Source organism: Chiloscyllium plagiosum, unplaced genomic scaffold (genome assembly GCF_037043375.1).
Source record: "Chiloscyllium plagiosum isolate Xiang-an unplaced genomic scaffold, Cpla_swu_hap1 HiC_scaffold_31, whole genome shotgun sequence".
NCBI lineage: Eukaryota > Metazoa > Chordata > Chondrichthyes > Orectolobiformes > Hemiscylliidae > Chiloscyllium > Chiloscyllium plagiosum.
In genome coordinates this window covers 56,907,954-56,929,719 of record NW_028270169.1, presented here as the reverse complement: position 1 = coordinate 56,929,719, position 21,766 = coordinate 56,907,954, and the positions used below count along the sequence as shown (strand labels likewise).

Below are 21,766 nucleotides of genomic sequence, written 5' to 3'. Positions count from 1 at the left end.
AAAACATCAGGGTAATAGAACAGATTTCTTAATATAGCATTACAGCTACACAGAGGATGCAGAGAAAGATTAGCTCCAATATATGTCTATTCATAAGTCTGCTAACAGTGGGGAAGAAGCTGTTCTTAAATTGTATTAACAACAAACAGTGATTACATAGTCACCATGAAAACCATGGTTTGATTTCAGATTTGCATTGAACTGGAAATTAACTGTGATTTGAACCCAAAGCATTCACCTGGGGTTTTGAATCAATAGTCCAGTGGCATTACCACTACTTCCCCTCATGCTTCAGTCCTTGGCATGTAGCTACCCAGAGCGCTGTTTGGGAGTGTCAGGAGTTAACCTAGCAACAATGAAGGAACATTGATATATTTCCCAACCAGGATGGTCACTCTCTTAAGAGGGGATCTTACCGGTGGCATACTCCCATCTCTCTGCTACCCTTGTCCTTTGAACGATTGGATGTATGAGAAAAATGGATGACCTACTGAAGTGCATCGTGAAGTTGATGTCAGTCATGAAGGAAGTGGTTAGGGTATTAATTATGCAGACAATTTATTCTAGATGGCGTTGACCATCTCAAATGTTGCTGGAGATGCACTCAAGAGAAAACGAGGACTGCAGATGCTGGAAACCAGAGTCAAAGAGTGGTGCTGGAAAAGCACAGCAGATCAGGCAGCATTGACGTTTCAGGCATAAGTCCTTCCTCAGAAACGCACTCAGCCAGGCAAGTCAGCAGTATTCTAGCAAATGCACAGATATCTTTCTCTGCACAAATAGAAGAATGACTACAAAATTTAACTAGCTGGACGGTACTTGGGGTACCCAAAAGGTCCTAAAATAATTGCAAGACTATCTGCCTGTACCTCCACAGGGCTGCTTGCTCCCCATACCCTTTAATCTTCAACCCATTAAATTCCATTTCAAAGAATTTAAGAATGCAATAATAGATTTCACACCTGAGTCTACCAAAGCTACAAAAGATGAGCACTCGAAATGAATTCTTTTTATATAGCTGCCATTTCTAGGAATTATATAATGCCAAAATGCTCCTTACCGTTTCTTTTGTGCTCGTAAGGTCAGCGTTTTATGCTGACCCCGTGTCTTGCTAGGCCATTTCAGAGGATTCACGGGTCGGCCAAACTAGGTAAGGGTACCAGATTTCCTTCTCTAAAGCAGACATTAATGAACACTATTGGCTTTTACAACATTCAATGCTGGTCACCCCTCACTGAGACTGGCTTTCAACTCTGGATTTCTTTTTCCATGGTGAGATTTGAACCTGCTGCCTGGAAGAGATGCATCATTCGTCCAGCAACATGACACCACCCCAACCCAAGAAATCAGAGGAACCACAGTTTAACATCATGTTTAATCAATACTTCATTTTTAAGAAACATCTGAGACCAATGACATTGTGAGGAGAAAATAATTCGGTTCATGTGCTCACACACACACACTTCCATAATTAGAATACAATTCAGAGGCACCGTTTTGGCCATTTAGCATCCCAGACTACTTTGTACATTATATAGAGATGGGATGTAATTACACAGAGCCATTCAGTACCAAAGAACATCTTTGTACAAAACCTATTGTGAAATAATTTAAAGCCCAGGATCATTCTGCCATTTAACAAGCATTATCATCGCAGGACGATCTTTGCCAGGAGGTGGAGAGACGATGTTAATTGGATACATCAATGATTAACACTTTACAAAACTCTTCAAATTTTCAAGGAACTTGATATACTCCTGGTGTTCCAAAGCTGTGCTCAGCTCAACCAGTTCATCAGCAAAAGTGTTATCAATCCCACGGTCTGCCAGGAAGTCCATCAGATGATCATAGAGGGCCTGTGGGAGACAGAGGTTAGGGTCTGCATGTGACAAACAGCAGGTATTCATGACTAAAACTGAGGGGTGTGTGTGTGTTAGAAGCTTAAAACACAAGTATCTCCAAAACAGCTACTGGATGGTTAAAATGCAAATATGGTCGTGCTGTCTCTAAAGTATTGAGGAACATCACTGACAAACCTATAACACTGCTCCCGCATATATCAGCCCGCAAGATCAAATCACACCCTACAAAATGCTAAAACTCATTTAACTCAACCTGAAAACTTTGACAGCATGACTGATCGGAATGCTGTACACATCCGCAGCAATGTGAAGTGAAGGTAGGATCAGGAGCTGATGATGGCCTTTGTGGTTGGATAACACATCACAAAGGTTTATACACAGGAAGCTTCTTTGACTGCACCAAAAAGGTGAGCAACTCCTGTTGAAATACTGCACCAAGGAGACCCCAATAGCAGAAGAGGACGCTGAAGGCGGATAGTAAATCCAGCAAAGTATTCAAGTGGAGCAGAAAACACCTTCGCCAGACGCCAGAAAAGAGTTTGTATTGGAAACTCTCTCCAGAATTTCAAATTCCTACATGCTTTGATAGTTACAAAGACTCAACAAGTTGCTTGCCTCCACTCACCCAGTCCAGGGAGTCTGTATTAAGGGTATAGCTGGTGTCTTTCCAATCATCTTCTCCCGTGGGCTGAAAGCTGACCTCTCTGATGGCAAAGATGTCACTGTCATCCTCCTCGCCACGCCCAATCTGTAACCGATTCAGACATTTTACACATCAAAACGGACAATGAATGAACAATCAGACTTCAAACAGTGTACCAAGAGTAGCCATACTAAGGATTTCTATCACAGCTTCTCTAATTAAGACACATTCTCATTTGGACAGGGAGAACCAAGCCACTTGTTGTCAGGTCAGTATCCCAAACTTCCAAAACAACTCCATTGTGGAAGCACCAACCAAGAACTGTAGTAATCCAAGGCTCACCCACATTCTCCTTGGGCATTAAGGAATAAGTTAATAGATGTAGTGTCAATTCAGTGGAGTTTTTCCAATTCCCCACAGCACGTTCTTAGTCTTCTCATATCCTCCTGCAGGATCTGTATCGAAAAAGGTCAACATGCGCTCAACCTCATCTTGTGACTCCAATAAAAAAGTGATGTAAAAAGGCCCTGTCTCTTTGAATATCATCTCCTGTTGCTCTGCTTGTACCACTCCACGCCACAGGACACTGGTGATCAGTTTTATCACCAGTCCGCAAATGTACCTGTTCCAAAAGATAGTAGTCCAAATAAACCTGTTGAACCATAATCTGGTATTGTGAGATTTTTAACTTTGTCCACCTCAGTCCAACAACAGCACCTGGATATCACAATTGCACATGGCAAGGTCTAGTTTGATGTTAAGAAAGATCATTCTTTATCTCAAGTGAAATTAGTTCATGACCATCCTACAGGGCAAGAATGCCCCAGATTTGCTTTTTGTTGATTAAAGCCCTCCATCCTGCTACTTTAATTTGAAACATCAGGGGTTAAGAAACCAAATCAGTTTAGGGACTATGAATCCTGCAGCACATAACACCTCCTGACTCCCCAAAGCCTCTATACCATCTCCAAGGCACAATGATGAGATACTCCCCACTTGCTTGGATAAATGCATCTCCAACAATACTCAAGCAGCTCAATATCCTCCAAGACAAAGCAGTTTGATCAGCACCCCATCTATCACTAAAGCATACTAGCAGCAGTATGTATGATACACTGCAGCAACTTTACAAGGATTATTCAAAAATACCCCTCAAACCTGCAATCTCTACCACCCAGAGGAAAAGGGCAGCAGATAAAAGGGAACACCACTCCTTGCGACTTCTTGCCAAAGGTAGAATCCGGCATGACTTGTGAATTACAACACTGTCCCTTTACTCTCATTAGGAAGTCACCCTGGAACTCCCTCCGTGAGAGCTGTGGGTGCTTCTACACCACAGAGACAACAGCAGATCAAGAAAGAAGCACACCACCACTTCCCTGGGCAGTAGTGCTCGAGGTGGGCAATAAAAGCTGGTGCTGCTACGTGCCTCCACTATTTGCTCTTCCCAAACAATTTAAGTCATCTTGCTCTGCAACTACAATCCCATTCTAATGAATTCTGACTGCTTTCTGGTCATACCCCAGTTGGCACTGTAAACAGATGATAGAATCCCTGCAGTATGGCAGCAGGCCACTCAGTCCATCAAGCCACACTGACCCCCCAAAAGAGCACCCCACCCAGAACCATTCCCCCGTACCTGATCCCTGTAACCCTGCAATTACTATAGCTAATCCACCTAGCCTGCTCATCTCTGGACTGTAGGAGGTAAATGGAGCACCCAGAGGAAACCTACACAGACACCGGGTGAACGTGCAAACTCCACACAGAAAATTGCCCGATGATGGAATCGAACCTAGGTCCTGGCACTGAGGCAGCAGTGCTAACCACTGAGCCATCTTGCAACCCTCTGGGAAACTAAGGGAGGGAAATAAATGCTGGTTTATCCGGTGATGCCAACATCCCACGGGGATCTCAAATGCACAGCCTCAAAAAGGACAATGAAAGCAGACTGAATAGAATCATTAAAAAGGCAACTGGACAACTACTCAAAAGGGAAAATGCACATGTTAACAACAGCAAAGCCTTGGAGTGGGAGAAGACAGAGAACAAAGTGAAAATCCAGAATTGACTTTCCAACCAACGCTCAGCAGGAATACCCACCTCATCTTCAGGATAGTGGCAATCAAAAACTAGACTCTGGTTATTTGACAGCTTGGTCACTTCCACAACAAAGTTTGGGGTTGAGATGATTTCAGGCTGCAAAAAAATTCAATTATTTGTTAGACAGAAGATGACATTAGATTTTTTTTATTCTGTTGTTTAGATATAAAGAGCTAAAATTCCAAGAAACCAACCTCCTGACAGACCCAGCTGCTTTCTAAACTGGGAATAGACAAGAAGCAAAATTCAATGAAATCTCAGACTTTTGATTTACCCCACTCCCTCACTCTCTCTCATCACCACTAGCTGTATCCTTTCTTCCAATAATCCTCTCCAGCCAACTCAATCTTTTGACATATTCCTTATGCAATTCAATGCTTCAATTGCTAAATTTTAATCATTTAATTTTAAATTGGAAGCCTTGGAGGACTGGGAATCAGTGTGGTCAGCAAGTACAGGGTGAAAAGTGAGAATTAGGACAGAGGCAGCAGCATTTAGATTAATGGAGGGTGAAAGATGAGAAGCTGGACAGAGCATTGGAATGGTCTAGTCTAGATGCAATAACAGCACGGGTGAGGAATACAACATGCTGAGGTGGGTTGATGAAAGTGGGGGTATGTTTGATGGAAAAATATGCAATCTTTGCAAAGAAATAGTTATTCTAAGTACTTTATCCATTTGATTAAACACCTTAAAAGTCAATTAGATTACGCCACAATTTTCTACATTCGCCACTCTCTGCAGGTGGCATTGAGCACAGATACAACTTCTTCATATCTCAGTGGAACAGGTATTGGGCCTCTCCTTTCTCAGGCCTGCTTCATAATATCCTTGGCCTGCTTCCTGTTACTTAAAGCTGAAGCTTCAGAACTCCTCCACTGTCAGTGTTACCTCCTAAGTGCTGTTTTGACTTTTCCTCCAAGTCAAAACACATCTTTAGATCAAAAAACTACAAACTACCCAAGAGACTGATTAGCAAGGTTAGATCTCATGGAAGCTGAAAATATGTTGCTGGAAAAGCGCAGCAGGTCAGGCAGAACGAAGGAGCAGGAGAATCGACGTTTCGGGCATGAGCCCTTCTTCAGGAATGAGGAAAGTGTGCCCAGCAGGCTAAGATAAAAGTTAGGGAGGATGGACTTGGGGGAGGGGCATTGGAAATGCGATAGGTGGAAGGAGGTCAAGGTGAGGGTGATAGGCTGGAGTGGGGGTGGGGGCAGAGAGGTCGGGAAGAAGATTGCAGGTTAGGAAGGCGGAGCTGAGTTCGAGGGATTTGACTGAGACAAGGTGCAGGGAGGGGAAATGGGGAAACAGGAGAAATCTGAGTTCATCCCTTGTGGTTGGAAGGTTCCCAGGCGGAAGATGAGGCGCTCTTCCTCCAACCGTCGTATTGCTATGGTCTGGCGATGGAGGAGTCCAAGGAACTGCATGTCCTTGGTGGAGTGAGAGGGGGAGTTGAAGTGTTGAGCCACGGGGTGGTTGGGTTGGTTGGTCCGGGTGTCAAAGAGGTGTTCTCTGAAACATTCCGCAAGTAGGCGGCCTGTCTCCCCAATATAGCGGAGGCCACAGCGGGTGAAGTGGATGCAATAAATGATGTGTGTAGAGATGCAGGTGAATTTGTGGTGGATATGGAAGGATCCCTTGGGGCCTTGGAGGGAAGTCAGGGGAAGGTGCCGGGAGTGGAGGTTGGGTTGGTGGGTGGTGTGGACCTGACAAGGGAGTCACGGAGGGAGTGGTCTTTTCGGAACACTGATAGGGGAACGGATGGAAATATAACCCTGGTGGTGGGGTCCGTTTGGAGGTGGCGGAAATGATGACAGATGATACGCTGTATATGGAGGTTGGTGGGGTGGTAGATGAGGACCAGTGGGGTTCTGTCCTGGTGATGATTGGAGGGCCGGGGCTCCATGGCGGAGGAGCGGGAAGTGGAAGAGATTCAGTGGAGAGCATCGTCGATCACGTCTGGGGGGAAATTGCGGTCTTTGAAGAAGGAGGCCATCTGGGTTGTAACAGGTAAGACCACTCCCTCCGTGACTCCCTTGTCAGGTCCACACCCCCCACCAACTCAACCTCCACTCCCGGCACCTTCCCCTGACTTCCCTCCAAGGCCCCAAGGGATCCTTCCATATCCGTCACAAATTCACCTGCACCTCTACACACATCATTTATTGCATCCACTGCACCCGATGTGGCCTCCTCTATATTGGGGAGACAGGCTGCCTAATTGCGGAACGTTTCAGAGAACACCTCTGGGACACCCGGACCAACCAACCCAACCACCCCGTGGCTCAACACTTCAACTCCCCCTCCCACCCCACCAAGGACATGCAGATCCTTGGACTCTTCCATCGCCAGACCATAGCAACACGACGGTTGGAGGAAGAGTGCCTCATCTTCTGTCTAGGAAACCTACAACCACAAGGATGAACTCAGATTTCACCTGTTTCCCCATTTCCCCTCCCCCCATCTTGTCTCAGTCAAATCCCTCGAACTCAGCACCGCCTTCCTAACCTGCAAACTTCTTCCTGACCTCTCCGCCCCCACCCCCACTCCGGCCTATCACCCTCACCTTGACCTCCTTCCACCTATCGCATTTCCAATGCCTCTCCCCAAAGTCCCTCCTCCCTACCTTTTATCTGAACCTGCTGGACACACTTTCCTCCTTCCTGAAGAAGGGCTCATGCTCGAAACGTCGATTCTCCTGCTCCTTGGATGCTGCCTGACCTGCTGCGCTTTTCCAGCAACACATTTTCAGCTCTGATCTCCAGCATCTGCAGTCCTCACTTTCTCCTCGAAGATTTGTTACATATTGCCTCTAGTTTTCTGCATTTTTACCATCCAGGACTTCAGAGCTGCTACCAGGCGGTCTGTACATCACACCTATTACAATTTTAGTACTTCGACTATTCCTCAGTTCCACCCACACGGTCTCCACTGAATGCGTTCCCTTCATTATGTCCTCCCTCATCATTGAAAGAATTTTGGTTCTCATCACGGAGGCTACTCCACCACCTCTGCCATTTTCCATATCCGTCCTATACCACTATCCTATAACCTCGGTCTTTGCAATTATCCTTCTGGAGGCCACCTTTTGCTTTGCTCAATCTGCAGCACACTCTCCGTGGTCAATATCTCACACCAGAGTGCTCCACCATTCAAACTGATTACCATCGATCCACCTCAACTGCACCTCCCTTCCAGAATTCCCTGAGCTACCAAAACTCCATCCACTGACACTTAAGTATCCTCAACAGTAGAACACACACCACTCTCTGGAGAATATCATTCTAAAGATTAACAACACAATAACTGTCGAAAGTTCACCTCATCTCAGTCTGAAATTATAGGAAATACAGTCTGAAAATCCAAGTCATTGGCACCTATTGCTTCTGCTTTATCCACCCGACTGTTCATGAACACAACATTCTCCTGCATTTAGTCCAACATGAGTTCCCTTTCCTCAAAGCATCTTGACAGTGTCTTAACCGTGCACTGAGATAATCATACCGTTTTAAGATTTCCAAAGTAATATCCTTACTCACTAATGTCATTCTGTCATCCTTAAATGTCAGGGGCTACTCCTCTTTCCAAATTCCACCTTACTATTGTTAATAGTCTGCACTCTGCAAATGTTATTTCTCTACCTTGGTCAACTTGTACCTAAGGCACGGTGATGTCAATTAGATCGAACCATTCATCTCCATTTGTGCCATTATTACGGCAAACTTGTTGTGAGGGCTTCGGCTGTTCAGAGAATAAGCCTTGATTTTTGTACCTGGCAAATGCTCACTCTTTGCACTTATCTTATTATTTGCCGCTGATGTATAATAATCATCATTACAAGGATTGAACTTGCTGTGTTTGCTGACCCATTCTTCCTGCCTTAACCATATCGATACACCGTTGTATGAACTCGCCTGGTGAGTGCAGATATTGTAAAACTCCCTTCACCTGACAAGCCCTCACCACAACGTTGTTGCTTTCATGCCCTATCCACACCACTAGTTAGACCATTGTTAGAAAACAGGGGAACGCTGATATCGATCAGGGAAGCGTGATCATCGAAAGTGAGGCATCACTTGACAAAAAACACCATTTGTGCTCTTCAATAAAAAACTTGCTGCTTTGGTGTTCCTGGTGCGTTTGCTCCAATCTCAAGCAGTAATGATGTGTTTGTGTATTGGGGGAAGAAGTTGAACAATGAAATTCGGCAAGACAAAGAGAGACAGAGAGACAGAGAGACAGAGAGACGAAGCGAGTAGTTAAAAGGACGTTGCTTGATGAATGGGAGTGTGAGAGTGCGAAGCTGGGAGCAGCCTCTGGGGGCTGCAAAAGCCTACTGCACCTGGTATTCCCAGGCGGTCTCCCATCCAAGTACTAACCAGGCCTGAGTTCGCTTAGCTTCCGAGATCAGACGAGATCGGGCGTTTTCAGACTAGTATGGCCGTAGGCACGCACCCCTTCAATTTCTGCTTCCTTAAAGGCGCACACTGCTGCATTTACAACAACTTTTTGCTGTTCAATCACACTGCACCAAAGCATTTCTTTTTCCTTTGCCTTTCTATTCTCCCATCTCCATCTTTAGCTCCTCTCCTTCACCCCCCCCCCCCCACACACACATACACAGACGTTTATTACACAACAGGATCAACTCTTTCACACTCACTCCACTCCATTTCATGCCCATACAAGCTGCTTTACAAATAAACTCCTTTCCAAATTAGAACCACAGCAACATACACACACCACAACGCTGTTTAGCCCCTACAACCTCTGCCTCCATTTAATCACATCATGGCTCAGCTCTCGCCCAACTTCATATGCAAGCCTCTGGCCCTTGCTACCTTGGCTTCACAAACATTTATCTCCCTCACATTTCAATTTAACAACTCATCCAGCATCCACTGCGCTTTGTCACAAAACGCTTACTAAAATCCACCATCCTATGTGTGCACGACGGCTTCCTCACATCTCTACGCAACCCTCCGGCCCTAAGTCTCACGCTATGTCCCTTCATTCTACAATCCCCAACCAGTAAAAATCGTTTATCGTTATCTCCCTTCTCTTTTCCTATTCATGTCTTCAAGACTTTCATCATACCACCCATTCACATTCTCAATTCTACAGACCACAGGCCTAAATGACATGATCTCTCCTTCCATCTTAACCATGCAAGTCCAGGTATCATTTTGGTAAATCAATATTCCACTCCTTTCAGAAGGTGTGCTGCCCAGATCCGCTCACAGTTCTCCAAGTGGGGTCTATCTAACCAGGGTTTTGTAGAACTGCAGCATAACTTCGGCATCCTTCTACTCCAGTCCTCTACTTAGAAAGGACAGCAATCTGTTCGCTTTCTGGATTATTTTCTGTACGTGTCCGTGACATTTTAAAGATGTGTGCACCTGAAACCCCAAGTCTCCTTGGACGTGCACTTCATACCATCCAGAAAAATACCTTGATCTGTCCCTTCTTGATCCAAAAATGGATAGCCTCACTATTGCTTTCATTCAAATGCTTTTGCCATAGTTTTGCCCATTGACTTAATCTATCAATATCCCCTTGCAATTTTATGCTGTCATCTGTACAGTCTACAATGCAGCCTAACTTTGTGTCATCCACAAATTATGATATATGACTTTCTGTGCCATTATCCATTTCCTTAAGAAGGGCATGTGCCCGAAACGTCGAATCTTCTGTTCCCTAGATGCTGCCTGACCTGCTGTGCTGTTCCAGCAATAAAGTTTCAGCTCCATTTCCTTAACAAATAATATCAATAATTGAGGCCCTAACACAAGTCCTTGTGAGACACAACTGGTTACACCCTGCCAATTGACAACCTACCCATTATCTCTACTTTCTGTCGCCTGCCACTCAAACAATTTCCTAGCCGTGTCAGGAATTTGCCCTCAATTCTGTTGGCTTCTACCTACGTAAGTGGACTTTGTCAAATGCCTTCTGGAAGTCCATGTGAACCACATCTATGGACATTATTCCCTGACAACTACCTTAGTCCCCTCTTCAAAACCTCTGCGCCTACCTGTCATGTGGCTCTCCCTGATTAACTCAACAATTTTTGAGGTGCTCACTTATCCCAGCCTTGATTATAGACTCCCACAAATTCCCTGCCATAGGTGCTAAGCTCCATGCTCTGCAATTCCCGAGTTTTCCGGGTTCTCCACTCTGAAAAAGCGCGACTGACACGTGCAAGAATCCAATCCGGAGCGACGACTCCTGTATCCCGGGAATTCTGAACGATTACAGTTCGGGTTTCTCTGACCCGCTTGTCTACTTGTTTTAACACCCGCCGATGGAATCCGCCAAATCCCAGGCATTTGTCACCCTTTGATTCCAGTCATTTCCTCATTATCGATGTTTTACTCACCTTAGTTTTATTCAGTCCCTGTTTCCCATCCACTATTGATTTCCTCAGGAGTTCTGGCAGGCTATCCTCCTTTCCCACTGTAAATACAGAAGCAAAAGCATCCCAATTTGCCCAGAGGGCAGTTAAGAATTAACCAGATTAGTGTGGGTCCAGAGTCGATGTAGCCCATCCCAGATAAGGGTAGTGAATTTTCTTTCCTAAAGGACATTAGTGAATCAGACGAGCTTTTGATTTGATTTGACTTATTATTGTCACATCTTCTGAGATATGCTAAAAAACATCAGGGTAATAGAACAGATTTCTTAATATAGCATTACAGCTACACAGAGGATGCAGAGAAAGATTAGCTCCAATATATGTCTATTCATAAGGCTGCTAACAGTGGGGAAGAAGCTGTTCTTAAATTGTATTAACAACAAACAGTTATTACATAGTCACCATGAAAACCACGGTTTGATTTCAGATTTGCATTGAACTGGAAATTAACTGTGATTTGAACCCAAAGCATTCACCTGGGGTTGTGAATCAATAGTCCAGTGGCATTACCACTACTTCCCCTCATGCTTCAGTCCTTGGCATGTAGCTACACAGAGCGCTGTTTGGGAGTGTCAGGATTTAACCTAGCAACAATGAAGGAACATTGATATATTTCCCAACCAGGATGGTCACTCTCTTAAGAGGGGATCTTACTGGTGGCATACTCCCATCTATCTGCTACCCTTGTCCTTTGAACGATTGGATGTATGAGAAAAATGGGTGACCTACTGAAGTGCATCGTGTAGTTGATGTCAGTTATGAAGGAAGTGGTTAGGGTATTAATTATGCAGACAATTTATTCTAGATGGCGTTGACCATCTCAAATGTTGCTGGAGATGCACTCAAGAGAAAACGAGGACTGCAGATGCTGGAGACCAGAGTCAAAGAGTGGTGCTGGAAAAGCACAGCAGATCAGGCAGCATTGACGTTTCAGGCATAAGCCCTTCATCAGAAACGCACTCAGCCAGGCAAGTCAGCAGTATTCTAGCAAATGCACAGATATCTTTCTCTGCACAAATAGAAGAATGACTACAAAACTTAACTAGCTGGAAGGTACTTGGGGTACCCAAAGGTCATAAAGGTGCTAATATAATTGCAAGACTATCTGCCTGTACCTCCACAGGGCTGCTTGCTCCCCATATCCTTTAATCTTCAACCCATTAAATTCCATTTCAAAGAATTTAAGAATGCAATAATAGATTTCACACCTGAGTCTACCAAAGCTACAAAAGATGAGCACTCGAAATGAATTCTTTTTATTTCGCTGCCATTTCTAGGAATTATATATTGCCAAAATGCTCCTTACTGTTTCTTTTGTGCTCGTAAGGTCAGCGTTTTATGCTGACCCCGTGTCTTGCTAGGCCATTTCAGAGGATTCACGGGTCGGCCAAACTAGGTAAGGGTACCAGATTTCCTTCTCTAAAGCAGACATTAATGAACACTATTGGCTTTTACAACATTCAATGCTGGTCACCCCTCACTGAGACTGGCTTTCAACTCTGGATTTCTTTTTCCATGGTGAGATTTGAACCTGCTGCCTGGAGGAGATGCATCATTCGTCCAGCAACATGACGCCACTCCAACCCAAGAAATCAGAGGAACCATGGTTTAACATCATGTTTAATCAATACTTCATTTTTAAGAAACATCTGAGGCCAATGACATTGTGAGGAGAAAATAATTCGGTTCATGTGCTCACACACACACTTCCATAATTAGAATACAATTCAGAGGCACCGTTTTGGCCATTTAGCATCCCAGACTACTTTGTACATTATATAGAGATGGGATGCTAATTACACAGAGCCATTCAGTACCAAAGAACATCTTTGTACAAAACCTATTGTGAAATAATTTAAAGCCCAGGATCATTCAGCCATTTAACAAGCATTATCATCGCAGGACGATCTTTGCCAGGAGGTGGAGAGACGATGTTAATTGGATACATCAATGATTAACACTTTACAAAACTCTTCAAATTTTCAAGGAACTTGATATACTCCTGGTGTTCCAAAGCTGTGCTCAGCTCAACCAGTTCATCAGCAAAAGTGTTATCAACCCCACGGTCTGCCAGGAAGTCCATCAGATGATCATAGAGGGCCTGTGGGAGACAGAGGTTAGGGTCTGCATGTGACAAACAGCAGGTATTCATGACTAAAACTGAGGGGTGTGTGCGTGTTAGAAGCTTAAAACACAAGTATTTCCAAAACAGCTACTGGATGGTTAAAATGCAAATATGGTCGTGCTGTCTCTAAAGTATTGAGGAACATCACTGACAAACCTATAACACTGCTCCCGCATATATCAGCCCGCAAGATCAAATCACACCCTATGAAATGATAAAACTCATTTAACTCAACCTGAAAACTTTGACAGCATGACTGATCGGAATGCTGTACACATCCGCAGCAATGTGAAGTGAAGGTAGGATCAGGAGCTGATGGTGGCCTTTGTGGTTGGATAACACATCAACACATCACAAAGGTTTATACACAGGAAGCTTCTTTGACTGCACCAAAAAGGTGAGCAGCTCCTGTTGAAATACTGCACCAAGGAGACCCCAATAGCAGGAGAGGACGCTGAAGGCGGATAGCAAATCCAGCAAAGTATTCAAGTGGAGCAGAAAACACCTTCGCCAGATGCCAGAAAAGAGTTTGTATTGGAAACTCTCTCCAGAATTTCAAATTCCTACATGCTTTGATAGTTACAAAGACTCAACAAGTTGCTTGCCCCCACTCACCCAGTCCAGGGAGTCTGTATTAAGGGTATAGCTGGTGTCTTTCCAATCATCTTCTCCCGTGGGCTGAAAGCTGACCTCTCTGATGGCAAAGATGTCGCTGTCATCCTCCTCGCCACGCCCAATCTGTAACCGATTCAGACATTTTACACATCAAAATGGACAATGAATGAACAATCAGACTTCAAACAGTGTACCAAGAGTAGCCATACTAAGGATTTCTATCACAGCTTCTCTAATTAAGACACATTCTCATTTGGACATAGATACCAAGCCACTTGTTGTCAGGTCAGTATCCCAAACTTCCAAAACAACTCCATTGTGGAAGCACCAACCAAGAACTGTAGTAATCCAAGGCTCACCCACATTCTCCTTGGGCATTAAGGAATAAGTTAATAGATGTAGTGTCAATTCAGTGGAGTTTTTCCAATTCCCCACAGCACGTTCTTAGTCTTCTCATATCCTCCTGCAGGATCTGTATCGAAAAAGGTCAAAATGCGCTCAACCTCATCTTGTGACTCCAATATAAAAGTGATATAAAAAGGCCCCGTCTCTTTGAATATCATCTCCTGTTGCTCTGCTTGTACCACTCCACGCCACAGGACACTGGTGATCAGTTTTATCACCAGTCCGCAAATGTACCTGTTCCAAAAGATAGTAGTCCAAATAAACCTGTTGAACCATAATCTGGTATTGTGAGATTTTTAACTTTGTCCACCTCAGTCCAACAGCAGCACCTGGATATCACAATTGCACATTGCAAGGTCTAGTTTGATGTTAAGAAAGATCATTCTTTATCTCAAGTGAAATTAGTTCATAACCATCCTACAGGGCAAGAACTGCCCCAGATTTGCTTTTTGTTGATTAAAGCCCTCCATCCTGCTACTTTAATTTGAAACATCAGGGGTTAAGAAACCAAATCAGTTCAGGGACTATGAATCCTGCAGCACATAACACCTCCTGACTCCCCAAAGCCTCTATACCATCTACAAGGCACAATGATGAGATACTCCCCACTTGCTTGGATAAATGCATCTCCAACAATACTCAAGCAGCTCAATATCCTCCAAGACAAAGCAGTTTGATCAGCAGCCCATCTATCACTAAAGCATACTAGCAGCAGTATGTATGATACACTGCAGGATCATTCAAAAATACCCCTCAAACCTGCAATCTCTACCACCCAGAGGAAAAGGGCAGCAGGTAAAAGGGAACACCACTCCTTGCGAGTTCTTGCCAAAGGTAGAATCCGGCATGACTTGTGAATTACAACACTGTCCCTTTACTCTCATTAGGAAGTCGCCCTGGAACTCCCTCCGTGACAGCTGTGGGTGCTTCTACACCACAGAGACAACAGCAGATCAAGAAAGAAGCACACCACCACTTCCCTGGGCAGTAGTGCTCGAGGTGGGCAATAAAAGCTGGTGCTGTTACATGCCTCCACTATTTGCTCTTCCCAAACAATTTAAGTCATCTTGCTCTGCAACTACAATCCCATTCTAATGAATTCTGACTGCTTTCTGGTCATACCCCAGTTGGCACTGTAAACAGATGATAGAATCCCTGCAGTATGGCAGCAGGCCACTCAGTCCATCAAGCCACACTGACCCCCCAAAAGAGCACCCCACCCAGAACCATTCCCCCGTACCTGATCCCTGTAACCCTGCAATTACTATAGCTAATCCACCTAGCCTGCTCATCTCTGGACTGTAGGAGGTAAATGGAGCACCCAGAGGAAACATACACAGACACAGGGAGAACATGCAAACTCCACACAGAAAATTGCCCGATGATGGAATCGAACCTAGGTCCTGGCACTGAGGCAGCAGTGCTAACCACTGAGACATCATGCAACCCTCTGGGAAACTAAGGGAGGGAAATAAATGCTGGTTTATCCGGTGATGCCAACATCCCACGGGGATCTCAAATGCACAGCCTCAAAAGGGACAATGAAAGCAGACTGAATAGAATCATTAGAAAGGCAACTGGACAACTACTCAAAAGGGAAAATGCACATGTTTACAACAGCAAAGCCTTGGAGTGGGAGAAGACAGAGAACAAAGTGAAAATCCAGAATTGACTTTCCAACCAACGCTCAGCAGGAATACCCACCTCATTTTCAGGATAGTGGCAATCAAAAACTAGACTCTGGTTATTCGACAGCTTGGTCACTTCCACAACAAAGTTTGGGGTTGAGATGATTTCAGGCTGCAAAAAAATTCAATTATTTGTTAGACAGAAGATGACATTAGATTTTTTTTTCTGTTGTTTAGATATAAAGAGCTAAAATTCCAAGAAACCAACCTCCTGACAGACCCAGCTGCTTTCTAAACTGGGAATAGACAAGAAGCAAAATTCAATGAAATCTCAGACTTTTGATTTACCCCACTCCCTCACTCTCTCTCATCACCACTAGCTGTATCCTTTCTTCCAATAATCCTCTCCAGCCAACTCAATCTTTTGACATATTCCTTACGCAAATCAATGCTTCAATTGCTAAATTTTAATCATTTAATTTTAAATTGGAAGCCTTGGAGGACTGGGAATCAGTGTGGTCAGCAAGTACAGGGTGAAAAGTGAGAATTAGGACAGAGGCAGCAGCATTTAGATTAATGGAGGGTGAAAGATGAGAAGCTGGACAGAGCATTGGAATGGACTAGTCTAGATGCAATAACAGCACGGGTGAGGAATACAACATGCTGAGGTGGGTTGATGAAAGTGGGGGTATGTTTGATGGAAAAATATGCAATCTTTGCAAAGAAATAGTTATTCTAAGTACTTTATCCATTTGATTAAACACCTTAAAAGCCAATTAGATTACGCCACAATTTTCTACATTCGCCACTCTCTGCAAGTGGCATTGAGCATAGATACAACTTCTTCATATCTCAGTGGAACAGGTATTGGGCCTCTCCTTTCTCAGGCCTGCTTCATAATATCCTTGGCCTGCTTCCTGTTACTTAAAGCTGAAGCTTCAGAACTCCTCCACTGTCAGTGTTACCTCCTAAGTGCTGTTTTGACTTTTCCACCAAGTCAAAACACATCTTTAGATCAAAAAACTACAAACTACCCAAGAGACTGATTAGCAAGGTTAGATCTCATGGAAGCTGAAAATATGTTGCTGGAAAAGCGCAGCAGGTCAGGCAGAACGAAGGAGCAGGAGAATCGACGTTTCGGGCATGAGCCCTTCTTCAGGAATGAGGAAAGTGTGTCCAGCAGGCTAAGATAAAAGTTAGGGAGGATGGACTTGGGGGAGGGGCATTGGAAATGCGATAGGTGGAAGGAGGTCAAGGTGAGGGTGATAGGCTGGAGTGGGGGTGGGGGCAGAGAGGTCAGGAAGAAGATTGCAGGTTAGGAAGGCGGAGCTGAGTTCGAGGGATTTGACTGAGACAAGGTGCAGGGAGGGGAAATGGGGAAACAGGAGAAATCTGAGTTCATCCCTTGTGGTTGGAGGGTTCCCAGGCGGAAGATGAGGCGCTCTTCCTCCAACCGTCGTGTTGCTATGGTCTGGCGATGGAGGAGTCCAAGGACCTGCATGTCCTTGGTGGAGTGAGAGGGGGAGTTGAAGTGTTGAGCCACGGGGTGGTTGGGCTGGTTGGTCCGGGTGTCCCAGAGGTGTTCTCTGAAACGTTCCGCAATTAGGCAGCCTGTCTCCCCAATATGGAGGAGGCCACATTGGGTGCAGTGGATGCAATAAATGATGTGTGTAGAGGTGCAGGTGAATTTGTGACGGATATGGAAGGATCCCTTGGGGCCTTGGAGGGAAGTCAGGGGAAGGTGCCGGGAGTGGTGGTTGAGTTGGTGGGGGGTGTGGACCTGACAAGGGAGTCACGGAGGGAGTGGTCTTACCTGTTACAACCCAGATGGCCTCCTTCTTCAAAGACCGCAATTTCCCCCCAGACGTGAGCGACGATGCTCTCCACCGAATCTCCTCCACTTCCCGCTCCTCCGCCCTGGAGCCGCGGCCCTCCAATCGCCACCAGGACAGAACCCCACTGGTCCTCACCTACCACCCCACCAACCTCCATATACAGCGTATCATCCGTCATTATTTCTGCCACCTCCAAACGGACCCCACCACCAGGGATATATTTCCCTCCCCTCCCCTATCAGCGTTCCAAAAAGACCCTCCGTGACTCCCTCGTCAATTCCACACCCCCCACCAACCCAACCTCCACTCCCGACACATTTTCAACAATATGTAACAAAGCTAGAGTACTACTCATGAGGGATTTTAACGTGAACAGAGGTTTAGAGTGGTAGTCAAGCATTTGTCAGAACGGTAGTGCATGTCTGGTGTATTGCCGGTACTGTTTCTTACTGCATTATGTCCTGTATGCCTCATGTGGACAAGCAGTATTGGATTTCGACGTCCTTTCTAAGTACGTGAGGACCAGTGGGGTTCTGTCCTGGTGGTGATTGGAGGGCCGGGGCTCCAGGGCGGAGGAGCGGGAAGTGGAAGAGATTCGGTGGAGAGCATCGTCGATCACGTCTGGGGGGAAATTGCGTTCTTTGAAGAAGGAGGCCATCTGGGTTGTACGGTATTGGAACTGATCCCTCGTCAGGTAAGATAACTCCCTCCGTGACTCGCCCATGCTCGAAACATCGATTCTCCTGTTCCCTGGATGCTGCCTGACCTGCTGCACTTTTCCAGCAACACATTTTCAGCTCTGATCTCCAGCATCTGCAGTCCTCACTTTCTCCTCGAAGATTTGTTACATATTGCCTCTAGTTTTCTGCATTTTTACCATCCAGGACTTCAGAGCTGCTACCAGGCGGTCTGTACATCACACCTATTACAATTTTAGTACTTCGACTATTCCTCAGTTCCACCCACACGGTCTCCACTGAATGCGTTCCCTTCATTATGTCCTCCCTCATCATTGAAAGAATTTTGTTTCTAATCACGGAGGCTCCCCCACCACCTCTGCCATTTTCCATATCCGTCCTATACCACTATCCTATAACCTCGGTCGTCGCAATTATCCTTCTGGAGACCACCTTTTGCTTTGCTCAATCTGCAGCACACCGTTGTATGAACTCGCCTGGTGAGTGCAGATATTGTAAAAATCCCTTCACCTGACAAGCCCTCACCACAACGTTGTTGCTTTCAGGCCCTATCCACACCACTAGTTAGACAATTGTTAGAAAACAGGGGAACGCTGATATCGATCAGGGAAGCGTGATCATCGAAAGTGAGACATCACTTGACAAAAACCACCGTTTGTGCTCTTCAATAAAAAACTTGCTGCTTTGGTGTTCCTGGTGCGTTTGCTCCAATCTCAAGCAGTAATGATGTGTTTGTATATTGGGGGAAGAAGTTGAACAATGAAATTCGGCAAGAAAAAGTGAGACAGAGAGACAGAGAGACAAGCGAGTAGTTAAAAGGGACGTTGCTTGATGAATGGGAGTGAGAGAGTGCGAAACTGGGAGCAGCCTCTGGGGGCTGCAAAAGCCTACTGCACCTGGTATTCCCAGGCGGTCTCCCATCCAAGTACTAACCAGGCCTGAGTCTGCTTAGCTTCCGAGATCAGACGAGATCGGGCGTTTTCAGACTAGTATGGCCGTAGGCACGCACCCCTCCAATTTCTGCTTCCTTAAAGGCGCACACTGCTGCATTTACAACAACTTTTTGCCATTCAATCACACTGCACCAAAGCATTTCTTTTTCCTTTGCCTTTCTATTCTCCCATCTCCATCTTTAGCTCCTCTACTTCACCCCCCCCCCCCACACACACAGACACAGACGTTTATTACACAACAGGATCAACTCTTTCTCACTCACTCCACTCCATTTCATGCCCATACAAGCTGCTGCACAAATAAACTCCTTTCCAAATTAGATCCACAGCAACATACACACACCACAACGCTGTTTAGCCCCTACAACCTCTGCCTCCATTCAATCACATCATGGCTCAGCTCTCGCCCAACTTCATATGCAAGCCTCTGGCCCTTGCTACCTTGGCTTCACAAACATTTATCTCCCTCACATTTCACTTTAACAACTCATCCAGCATCCACTGCGCTTTGTCACAAAACGCTTACTAAAATCCACCATCCTATGTGTGCACGACGGCTTCCTCACATCTCTACGCAACCCTCCGGCCCTAAGTCTCACGCTATGTCCCTTCATTCTACAATCCCCAACCAGTAGAAATCGTTTATCATTATCTCCCTTCTCTTTTCCTATTCATGTCTTCAAGACTTTCATCATACCACCCATTCACATTCTCAATTCTACAGACCACAGGCCTAAATGACATGATCTCTCCTTCCAACTTAACCATGCAAGTCCAGGTATCATTCTGGTAAATCAATATTCCACTCCTTTCAGAAGGTGTGCTGCCCAGATCCGCTCACAGTTCTCCAAGTGGGGTCTATCTAACCAAGGTTTTGTAGAACTGCAGCATAACTTCGGCATCCTTCTACCCCAGTCCTCTACTTAGAAAGGACAGCAATCTGTTCGCTTTCTGGATTATTTTCTGTACGTGTCCGTGACATTTTAAAGATGTGTGCACCTGAAACCCCAAGTCTCCTTGGACGTGCACTTCATACCATCCAGAAAAATACCTTGATCTGTCCCTTCTTGATCCAAAAATGGATAGCCTCACTATTGCTTTCATTCAAATGCTTTTGCCATAGTTTTGCCCATTGACTTAATCTATCAGTATCCCCTTGCAATTTTATGCTGTCATCCATACAGTCTACAATGCAGCCTAACTTTGTGTCATCCACAAATTATGATATATGACTTTCTGTGCCATTATCCATTTCCTTAACAAATAACATCAATAATTGAGGCCTTAACACAAGTCCTTGTGAGACGCAACTGGTTACATCCTGCCAATTGACAACCTACCCATTATCTCTACTTTCTGTCGCCTGCCACTCAAACAATTTCCAAGCCGTGTCAGGAATTTGCCCTCAATTCTGTTGGCTTCTACCTACGTAAGTGGATTTTGTCAAATGCCTTCTGGAAGTTCATGTGAACAACATCTATGGATATTATTCCCTGACAACTACCTTAGTCCCCTCTTCAAAACCTCTGCACCTACCTGTCATATGGCTCTCCCTGATTAACTCAACAATTTTTGAGGTGCTCACTTATCCCAGCCTTGATTATAGACTCCCACAAATTCCCTGCCATAGGTGCTAAGCTCCATGCTCTGCAATTCCCGAGTTTTCCGGGTTCTCCACTCTGAAAAAGCGCGACTGACACGTGCAAGAATCCAATCCGGAGCGACGACTCCTGTATCCCGGGAATTCTGAACGATTACAGTTCGGGTTTCTCTGACCCGCTTGTCTACTTGTTTTAACACCCGCCGATGGAATCCGCCAAATCCCAGGCATTTGTCACCCTTTGATTCCAGTCATTTCCTCATTATCGATGTTTTACTCACCTTAGTTTTATTCAGTCCCTGTTCCCCATCCACTATTAATTTCCTCAGGAGTTCTGGCAGGCTATCCTCCTTTCCCACTGTAAATACAGAAGCAAAAGCATCCCAATTTGCCCAGAGGGCAGTTAAGAATTAACCAGATTAGTGTGGGTCCAGAGTCGATGTAGCCCATCCCAGATAAGGGTAGTGAATTTTCTTTCCTAAAGGACATTAGTGAATCAGACGAGCTTTTGATTTGATTTGACTTATTATTGTCACATCTTCTGACATATGCTAAAAAACATCAGGGTAATAGAACAGATTTCTTAATATAGCATTACAGCTACACAGAGGATGCAGAGAAAGATTAGCTCCAATATATGTCTATTCATAAGGCTGCTAACAGTGGGGAAGAAGCTGTTCTTAAATTGTATTAACAACAAACAGTGATTACATAGTCACCATGAAAACCACGGTTTGATTTCAGATTTGCATTGAACTGGAAATTAACTGTGATTTGAACCCAAAGCATTCACCTGGGGTTGTGAATCAATAGTCCAGTGGCATTACCACTACTTCCCCTCATGCTTCAGTCCTGGGCATGTAGCTACCCAGAGCGCTGTTTGG

General features: G+C 45.0%; 2 protein-coding genes and 2 non-coding genes across 4 annotated transcripts; all 4 read right to left on the bottom strand.

The window, feature by feature from the left end:
- Positions 1-1,356: 1,356 nt before the first annotated feature.
- Positions 1,357-12,163, bottom strand: LOC148141947 (complement component 1 Q subcomponent-binding protein, mitochondrial-like). Its single transcript, XM_087977195.1, has 5 exons — positions 12,139-12,163; positions 10,988-11,064; positions 4,609-4,704; positions 2,488-2,610; positions 1,357-1,856 (listed from the first exon to the last, which is right to left on the bottom strand). The coding sequence occupies exons 1-5, from the start codon at positions 12,161-12,163 to the stop codon at positions 1,710-1,712; spliced, it is 468 nt and encodes a 155-aa protein (XP_087833321.1). The 3' UTR covers positions 1,357-1,709.
- Positions 8,939-9,057, bottom strand: LOC148141948 (5S ribosomal RNA). The gene has a single exon (XR_015752420.1). It is a non-coding gene; the product is annotated as a 5S ribosomal RNA (ribosomal RNA).
- A 462-nt stretch (positions 12,164-12,625) lies between the features above and the next one.
- Positions 12,626-18,626, bottom strand: LOC148141946 (complement component 1 Q subcomponent-binding protein, mitochondrial-like). Its single transcript, XM_087977193.1, has 4 exons — positions 18,561-18,626; positions 15,873-15,968; positions 13,764-13,886; positions 12,626-13,124 (listed from the first exon to the last, which is right to left on the bottom strand). The coding sequence occupies exons 1-4, from the start codon at positions 18,624-18,626 to the stop codon at positions 12,978-12,980; spliced, it is 432 nt and encodes a 143-aa protein (XP_087833319.1). The 3' UTR covers positions 12,626-12,977.
- Positions 18,627-19,213: 587 nt separating this feature from the next.
- On the bottom strand, positions 19,214-19,332 carry LOC148141945 (5S ribosomal RNA). The gene has a single exon (XR_015752412.1). It is a non-coding gene; the product is annotated as a 5S ribosomal RNA (ribosomal RNA).
- Positions 19,333-21,766: the final 2,434 nt, after the last annotated feature.